At 37.0% G+C, this 9605-nt stretch overlaps 2 protein-coding genes across 2 annotated transcripts; one reads left to right on the top strand and one right to left on the bottom strand.

Annotated features, from left to right (window-relative positions):
• Positions 1–1015: 1015 nt before the first annotated feature.
• On the bottom strand, positions 1016–3487 carry LOC107773678 (uncharacterized). The gene has a single exon (XM_016593085.2). It carries the CDS (start codon positions 2881–2883, stop codon positions 1222–1224), a length of 1662 nt encoding a protein of 553 aa, XP_016448571.1. The 5' UTR covers positions 2884–3487; the 3' UTR covers positions 1016–1221.
• A 932-nt stretch (positions 3488–4419) lies between these two features.
• On the top strand, positions 4420–9334 carry LOC107773072 (serine/arginine-rich SC35-like splicing factor SCL30A). Its single transcript, XM_075241214.1, has 6 exons — positions 4420–4559; positions 5491–5647; positions 6082–6159; positions 7113–7277; positions 7827–7958; positions 8745–9334. The coding sequence occupies exons 2-6, from the start codon at positions 5505–5507 to the stop codon at positions 9067–9069; spliced, it is 843 nt and encodes a 280-aa protein (XP_075097315.1). The 5' UTR covers positions 4420–4559; positions 5491–5504; the 3' UTR covers positions 9070–9334.
• The last annotated feature ends 271 nt before the right edge of the window (positions 9335–9605 follow it).

Genomic DNA, 9605 nt, shown 5'->3' with positions numbered 1-9605 from the left:
AGGTCTTGACTTTTAAATTTAATACATTTCAGTTCCTTTTTAAAACTTTTGAGTAATTACAAGCCGATTTTTGAGAATTTGAGTATTATATGAAAGACTTATTCAACAAATTTTATTTTAATTTGAAAGTCTCTAGGGCTTACGCCTCACTATAAAAACGCGACCCGAACGCTCGGGCGTACGTCCCGACGTCTCTTGAGACTTTCGCCCCACACCATCGCCTCGGGGCGTTTTTGGTGCGCCTCACCCCGGAAACACCTTTTAAAACACTGATCACAAGAAAAGTAATATTACCAATTTATGATTCTGATCAGCCTCAAATCCCTGCGGCCTAAGGCTGCCTCAGCGTTTCAAAGAGATCCTTTAAGTTCTCTATACTTTACATTTTCACCTTAATTTTAAGGACTTCAGTGTTTGAACAGGAAAAGAGACAGAAAAAAGACATCATTAGCAGAACAGAAAAAGAAAACATAGTTCATATTATTCTTATGATTGAATATCTTTTCCTTAGAATAGCATGAGCTGCATCCTCAGACGCCTACCGAATTAAACAAGAGCAACAACATGCATCCCAAGTAACATTGATTAGAGTAGAAGCAAATTACTCACAGTCCATATTCTCAACATCAGCACGAACTGCCCGTGTAAGGACTAAAGGGTATTCAACAAACAGTGAACACTAAAATAATGTTGTTACCAAAGTTGCTAATTGCAAGAGTTCACTCCTTTTGTTTTAGGAGATAAGTTAACTTAGTTTTTCATAGCGCCAATATAGTTTTTCTTAGAACCAACTTAATGTTTGAAATTCAGTAGAGTGGCCTTGAAAGAAGCAAGCCTATAGCCTTAGAAGGCGCGAAGGAAATCCCTGCAAAGTGATTCTGGGGACTAATTGCCCCCACATGATTGGCACTTCTGCATTTCTCGATACATTGTAATAAGAAGCAAAACTTTCATCTGCTGACCTTGCGGGACAGAGGGGAAACAATGGAAAAGGAAATAGAGATGAATAGAGGAATTAGGAGACAGAGATGAAACAGATCACTATTAGATGAAGGTTATGAAAGAAGCATATTGTACAAATGAACAGTTCACCTATAGATCAATGAAATAGCACACCCTGAAACAACTAAAGGCCATCACTTCAGAACTGAATAAACTGTAAAAACAGGCAAAAAGATGTGCCAATCAACGTATAGAGTGCGTGTAGACATCTTGAACTGTTTAGCACGTGTTGATCCCATCCTTACAGTCTTTTGTCAAGTTATAAAATGTCTCCACCTGAGTCTTTGCTCTATAAAGGACCTCAGTGTCCACTTCAACCCTCATATATCCGTCGAATTCAACAGGGCGTCCACCATTTAATTGTGTTGTTTCATTGTACCACTCACTTGTATTACTCCACAAATACTTGTAATCGTCAAGCAAATGTACCTTGTAGTGAGATCTAAGTTTATCAAAATAATTATAGAAAGGCTCGTTTGTGGCAACATACAAGTTCCTCCAAGGTGTTATTGCTCCTTGAAGCTTCATGACAAAGGCATCAGGAGATGTATCAGCATCCAGATGGGGCCACAACTCCTTGTTCTGAGCTTTCTCTCCCCGAACAACATGAACAGCGTCATAATCCCAGTCCATACTTCCACTAATCTCAGTAACTATATTCATCAGTCTCTTTGATTTCCACAAAGCGTGCCACGGCCTCTGGATGTATTTAGCAGCAGGCCCTTCACAGACACGATACCAGTAGTTCTCTGGCTCGGGGGCATCAAACTGCCTCCATATAATTGTGCTCTTGTCCGTCCTTAGTTGCATTGGCGACACTTTATGGTTTGCAACTTTCCTTACAGAGATTTTCTTTTTATGTGTTTTATCCCATCTCTTCCAATCTTTAAGGAAGTCTCCTTCCTCGACAATAGATGCATCCTCTTTCAAATGCTCAAAATCAAAATAGAACCTAAAGTCTTTCCCTTCCTCATCCTTACGACTCTGAGTGTGTGACGATGCCAAACAGATACTCAAATCCATCACAAATGTCCGATTCAAGTACTGAGCCTCACCCAAAGCACATAGAAAACTCCACAGATAATGATTCATTTCTTTACAGTAATCACCACCACGAGAATAGTACAAGTATCTCCCGTCTCTAAAAGCTGAATCTGATCCAATGACTGGAATTGTATCATTAATATCCTCATCTCGAACTGGGGGAGCAATTCTGGCTTTCCGACCAGTTCCAGCAGTATTAACTCGGATTCTTGGACGCCGTGCATTTACCCCTGAATGCCAGCGACCCGCATGAACTACTTTGTAACTACAATCATCACTAAACCCCATTCTGAACCTTCTGAAATCTCTGTACTTCCTCCAAGATTTCTCTTTCTTGTTTCTAAACCTCCATGCCACATCACACTCATCGGGTTTCGACCCATTAACGGGAGTTTGATAATCCAAAAAAGCAATGGACTTGAAAGCCCTCAAGTTAAATCTCTCAATGGTGATCAACACCCTTGGATCTGAACAATTAACAACTACATTCTCACTCTCACATCCCAATTTCAGAGTCTCAGCAGGAAGTTTCTCTTCAGATTTCTCAATAGAAGCTTCAGTTATTGGTACTAAAGAGAAAGCCCCTACCATAGGAGCAGTGGCAACATCCTCACCAGTTTTGAGGACAGAATTGTCCACTTTAAATGTTGCATTTTCAACTTGGGTGAAGACCCTAGTCAGTGCTCTAGATGATTCCCATGGATCAGGAGGTTGGTATGTGATAGCAATTATAGTAAATATAAGCACTGAGAAAACAAAAACTGAAAAACACACATTGCTTATACCTTTTATTAAGTTTTGCCCAATTGGGTCTGTTGTTGAATTCAATTCCTTCATTGATACAAAACTCTAAAACCCAGTCCCCAATTTCAAATCCAAACAGAAGTAGTAAGAAGCTAAATTTGTAACTGAAAGTGAACAAATAGGAGAAACTCAATACTAGGATTTACTCATATGTGAGCTGAGATTTACCTTTTTACTTCCAAAGAAGAATTAATAAATAAATATTGAATCTTGGAGTTGATGAGTAACCAATTGAGAAGAGGAAAAGGGCTAGCTATAATTACTTTAAGCCCTCAATTTTAAAATCAAAGTTTGAAGGAAAAAAATTGTATCTTGAGATTATATGAGAGAGCAAGGTTTTGTTTCGAAGAAAAAAGATTGGATCTTGAATAGGGGTTTTACAAAGAAAGTATGGATTTTGAAAAGCTAAAAGGATTTGAAAGCCTTTGAGCTGATTTTTAAAGTAAAAAAGGAAAAAATATTAGAAGGAAACTAGGACAGATCTCAGCAGATTTTGAAAAGGAATAGATTCTGTGTCTTCACAGTGAAGATATTGCCTAAAAAATGAGGTTTTGATTAGTTCACTAATCACACTGTGTTTTGCTGCGGTTTTAGTTGCTCCTTTGTGTGGACTATACTTTTGTTCTGTGGTTGTCACTCATCATCAAGAAGGGGCCATATTGTGAAATTAATTTATCTTATTTACATTGCTCTCATTTGTTGATTTAAAGAAAAAAGTCTGTATAAAGTTTACGGTGTTTGGATTGGCGGTCAAATTAGCTTTGAAGTTCTTTTTAGTTTTTTTCTTAGTGTTTGACAAAGTCGAAAAAGTGCTTAAACTAAGTTAAAAACGGTTTAAAATAAGCCAAAAGCAATAAGCTGGACAATCCAACTTATTTATTTTTGGTTTAAAAACTATTTCTGTTGAAAAGCCATTTTTTAAGCCAATCAAAACGGGTTCTTAGTTCCATAGTTTGTTTAGCTCCTTAAAGTTCATTTTGCAAGATACAATATATAAATTTAATCTAGAATAAAGGATATAATACTCAACAAATCCTAATAACTTTTAAAATCCCAATATACATACTCCCTCCGTTTCAATTTATGTCAACATATTTCTTTTTTAGTATGTGCCAAAAAGAATAATCTCTTTCCCTATTTGAAAATAATTTACTTTTATACAATGATTTATAGCCACACAAAATATATATGCTTCATTTTACACCACGAATTCAAAAGTTTTTTTTTTTTAAACTCCGTACCCACTCAAATGGATTCACATAAATTGAAACAGAGGGAATAATTTTTATTTTTCTTTTCCTTTTTACCTCTTGGTACCTCTACAATGTCCCCATTTGTGAGACTTCACGCTAAATATAATATATTATTATTATTATTATTATTGTTATATTGTATCTTTGTAGTGTAAATAACTAATTTAACTAAATAAACCTAAAATTAAAAACATTTAAGTCCAACTAACTATAAAAAAAAAAGAAAAAAAAAAAGAAAGAAGTACTAAGAGGTGCAAAATAATTTAACTTTCCTACCCAATTTTGTTTTTCTTCGGAAAAGTATATCCAAATTTACCTTTTAAAAATGCGGTCAAAATAGATATATAGGAGTCCCCTTCTGCATTCGTAGACTTTGCCCTAAAAAAACAGTGCAAATCTCGAACATACTCACCGCCGTTTCTCTCTCGTCCAAATTTTCTCGTCGGCCATCCGCAGGTATATCTCTTATTCTCTGTAAACATACAGTCGCATACGTGTCATATGTTTCTAATTAGGGTTTTTGAATTTTATGGCTCGTTTCCCTACGAATCCAGCTGGTCGCTTAGTGCTATTTGTTTTTTCTTTTTGGTTCTTTTTGATTGTTATCTGTTGTGGTTTTGCTGGAAAATAGCTTCTTTTTTTTTATTTATAGTTGGGAGGATTGAGTTTTTTGTTTCAAAGGTTTTTTTTTAAATTTTTTTTATCCCCCAGATGCTATCCTTTTCAATCCCTTTTGTAGAACTGTTTAAGTATTTATTTTTTGCATTTGTGGGATGTCTTTGGTATTGAAAATACTTAGCAATTTGAGAATAATTTGTGTTGTTTTAGTTGTGCTTTGTATCTTCCTGAGCGTTTGGATTTGGTCTTGGAATTATTGTGAGAGAATTTCTGTTGTACTTGAGAGTTGTTTCAGTTATTGGTTCTAGCTGATCACTCTCTTTGGCTGACATAATATTGGTTTTATTCTTTTCCTCTGTGTTTCACCAACTTAATTATTTATGAAACCCATAATACGGAAAGAAAATGTTTTGCCTGTCTCTTGTTCTAGTTGGAGAGGAGCTTCTCCTCTCTCTTGTTTAATCGGGGGACTCAATGGAGGAAAATGGTGCAGAACATTCTTATGATTATTAGGATTTTGATAATAAGTTTTATACCCCGAAAAGTAGATTGATATTGGGCATTCATATGCTTATGGTATGTATTTATGATATTAAGTCTGATGAAGGTCAGGTAAAGAGGCTATGTTTTTCCTCAGGAACTAAAGCTTCTTTACCCTGATTATGCTGGTTTTTGGATCTGTACTCAAATTGAATATGTTTTGATTGCTATTTTATTTTTGTGTCAGTATATTAGTTTTGTAATTCTATGAACTTTTGGTATATCTCAGCTATTCTGGTGCAAATGAGGGGAAGGAGTTACAGTCCATCACCACCAAGAGGTTATGGAAGGAGAGGAAGGAGCCCAAGCCCCAGGGGTCGCTATGCTGGTCGTAGCAGAGATGATCCGACTACTCTATTAGTTCGCAATCTTCGCCATGACTGTCGGTATGCATCTTGCCCAACATTTTATTCTCGGAGCATACCAGGTTCATTTTCTTTTTGCTTAACCCATTAAGCTGTTTTATCTTTGTGGACAAGTGATTACATGCTTGTAATGGATGCTGTGTGCACTAAATTAGAAAACACACAATGGATTTTTGTCTCGAGGCCATAGCGGGGGCCGGAATAAGATTGGAGAATGTTAATTGTGTGAGATCTATGCTCTCGTTGGAGCTATCTGTAGAAACTTCTTACCTCCTGCTTGTCTTTTTCAGCAAGAACTAAAATTGGTCCTAATAACACTGTTATAATTCCTATCTTATTAAAGAACACTGCTATAATTCCTATGACTGATTGAGTTACAATATGTTAGGATTAGGTGTTCCATGAATTTGTGCATGCAGTTTGATGTGACCATTCACTTTGCTGTTTGTGTGCAGGTCAGAAGACCTCAAAAAGCCATTCGGGCAATTTGGCCCTGTCAAGGACATTTACTTGCCGCGGGACTATTATACTCGGTGAGCTTGTTTTACATTGTCTTTATGTATACGATTCTCCTCCCTTCTTAAACGAAGACAAAGAACCAAGAATAAAAGAAGTGGGAGTTATTACTATCCGACATCATATCTCAGTTAGATACTCTGCCCTATACAGTCAGGCATATCCTTTTCATCTTCCAGAACTAGATATTTCATATTTTAGTTTCTGAGAGTCAATTCATTTCATCAAGTTTTTCTTAAGTTTTGACATAAATATCTGCTCTGACATTTGCTTACTTTTTATTTTATATTGGGTTCTGTTTTTAAACTTTTTGTTATGTCATGCTGGGTAACACTTGTTAAAATTGTTGAGATGTAGCAGTGATAGTAAGAGTTTTCGAGACTTCAATCAAGTAGTAAGAGTTCTGTTGATACTTTCAAGTAGTAAGAGAGCTCTTGACATCAATCAAGTAGTAAGAGGTCAAGGTGATGTTAATGGTAGTGAAGATTGGAAGGAATATGGATATCAATAGAATGTGAAGATTTCGAGATTTCACGTCTTGAAGAATTTCAAGTCATCTTTAAACTGATACGTGCAAGGTCAGCAGCCATGTGCCTGCTTCTGTGCTTATCAAGGCATTCCAATTTGTTGAAGTTATTTTGTTTTGTTGTTTCCGGCCTTTTTGGAAATATTGAAAGTCATTAGGCAAGTCTCTTCTTACTGCACACTTTTTCTCTCTTAGAAACTTATTTGATTTGTGCTCCAAATATATTATTTTTAATCCTTAATCATTGGGGTAAGTTTCACTGTCAGTTTCTGTACAATTCTGAAACTTAAATTTGCCCGCTTTCATATTCTTACTAGGATATTCAAACAGCCCCAGAGTTCTGTAGCTTGGAGTAACATTCTGGCTGATCCGTGCTGTAATTTGATGGTGTCTGACACATTTCTGTGTTCCCTCCTCTTGTTTGCTTTGTCTTTTACTTCACAGTGAACCACGTGGCTTTGGATTTATCCAATATCTGGATCCTGCTGATGCTGGAGAAGCTAAGTATCAGATGGATGGTCAGGTTTTCCAAGGTCGTCAACTGACGGTAGTTTTTGCTGAGGAGAACAGGAAAAAGCCTCAAGAAATGAGAGCTAGGGAGCGTGGAAGGTAGTTCTTTGTATTTGTTTTGTTCAGTCTTGACATTAGATTCTCCCTTTAACTTGCGTCTGCTCGAATAGTAGTTTGATATGGCTTAGTACCAAAAATATGTTCTGAGATTTACTATCTAAAAGGATAAATGTGTTCGTGCTTTGGATGTTTCCTTTTGGCCAGTCATTTCTGTTACTCTATAATGTTATTGGATGATAGAGTTGTTGACTGTTACTTTCCAATACTTTTTGGTCGGCTAGGTTGTAAGCCGTCTTGTAAAGCCTCTGTTACATTTCCTGTATTCTTCTCATTCTTAAGTTTGTGCTTTTGCAAATCAAGGGTTTTGAATGAAGAGAGATGTTTGGTTTTTCAAATGGCTGGTTTGATAGTCATGAATTTTATATGTATATTCTATTTGAGTGCCTATAAAGATTGCAATATTTCCTTTTTGTTGAGATGCCTTAACACTCTAAAATATTATATGTATATTCTATTTGAGTGCCTATAAAGATTGCAATATTTCTTTTTTGTTGAGATGTCTTAACACTCTAAAATACCATCTTGTAGTGGTAGGGGTGGCCGCAATTATGATCGAAGGGGTACTCCCCCTAGATTCCATAACTCTCCTCGGTATTCTCGATCTCCACCTCCACGCAGCCGTGATTACTACTCTCCGCCTAAGAGAAGGCAGTACTCGAGGTATGCTACGTCCTCTGATACTTACTATATGCGAATGTGATATAATTGATATTTTATGATGATTGAAGTTTGATTTAGATCATTGTGAATGACATACAACCTAGGTTCTAATAACTTAAAGCCTTTCTTTAGGAATCGAAATTCGGGTTTGTGTGTGATCATAGACATCCCAATTCATTTGTCTGAAGAACATGCACGTCTGGTTTATCATGATATCGTTTGGTTCATCTTATAGTCTACTATATGCATGTTGACTAGGAGGTTGACCTGATAGCTAGACAGATCAAGGTGAGAAGAAATTAAGAAGCTTCAGCATTTCCTTTCCTACAGCTAGATTGAACCCGACATTAATAACGATTCTAGTTCAATTTGTCAGCAGTGTCAAAGGAATAGTCTTTGAATCTTGGGAATGTTATCTTTGGCAAAGAAACCTGCTTTATTGATTTCTTTCTTGGTTGGGATTTACTCAATTCCTTTTCGAAATGTTTCAAAATCTTGTCTTCCAAGCTCTTATAAACAAATAAAAAATCTTGTCTTCCAAACTTTTTGTTTCCTTGTCTTCGAAGAGTGTTTGGACAAATTCTTTGTTTGATCCTATCCATGTGTTTAAGAGAACCTTGCTGCAACTAAAAGCCGTACTTAGAACTTCTAAACACGAGAGATTTCACATAAGTACTTGGAGTCCCTTGGTTTAGTAATATGTTCTGAATGCAGTTGGTCATGCTTTATGCCCCGGTAGCAAAGTAACACCAATTCACGATGAGTATTTGTCTCCTTCCTTTGCAGGTCTGTTTCGCCTGAAGAGAAAAGATACAGTCGCGAGAGATCATACTCTCCTCGTGCTGGTCAGGGGAGGTCATACTCGCAATCCCCTCCAAGGGAGCAATCTCCACCATACAATGGGTCAAGGAGCCGCAGTCAGAGTCCGGTTAAGGAGGAGCAGTCTCCACCTTATAATGGGTCAAGGAGCCGCAGCCGAAGTCCAGTCAGGGCACGTTCTCCCGTTAGGGGTCCCAGCAGGAGGCGGAGCCCAAGTCAAAGCCGTAGTAGGAGTCCTGATGCTGTTCATTATTCCAGGAATCCTGACCGTGACGTGTCCCCTAGACACTGAACTCTCCTTGTGTTGATGAATGCTGCAGTTTGAAGAACACATGTGATTTTCTGTCATTTAATTAGATCTCTGGGTATTCTGCAGAGCTAGTAGTGTGACTCATATGGATTATTTTCTAGACTTGTTTCTTCGGCTTGTTTGTACTTTAGTAATACTGATGATTGGATAACATTCTGGAGTTTCTCTTTTTCCATGTGGCATTTGACTGATGTTGGCCATATTCACTGGGTAAATGGCAGTTACTGCCTCACTTTTTCAACTTCAACCATGCTCTTATTTCGTGTGACAATCTGTGTTTGGTTTGACCAAATATTTCACCCAAAACATTTTCTTGGTAAACTCATTTTTCATTTTAGTGATTTCCGAAGTCAGGTCGGAATCCATTGACAGTTGCAACCATTAGACTTATTATTTCTTTGATTTGATTTGTTTTCCATTTTTGAGCTGTGTATAATATAGCAGTATTATTATGAAAGTGGAAATCCGATTTACACGTTTCTCCATTTTCCATCACATGCTCCAACTAACTCGTCCGT

The sequence above is a fragment of the Nicotiana tabacum genome, chromosome 20 (genome assembly GCF_000715075.1).
Source record: "Nicotiana tabacum cultivar K326 chromosome 20, ASM71507v2, whole genome shotgun sequence".
In the NCBI taxonomy this organism is placed as follows: Eukaryota; Viridiplantae; Streptophyta; class Magnoliopsida; order Solanales; family Solanaceae; genus Nicotiana; species Nicotiana tabacum.
Note: the sequence above shows the minus strand (reverse complement) of the source record. Positions and strands in the feature narration are given on the sequence as shown.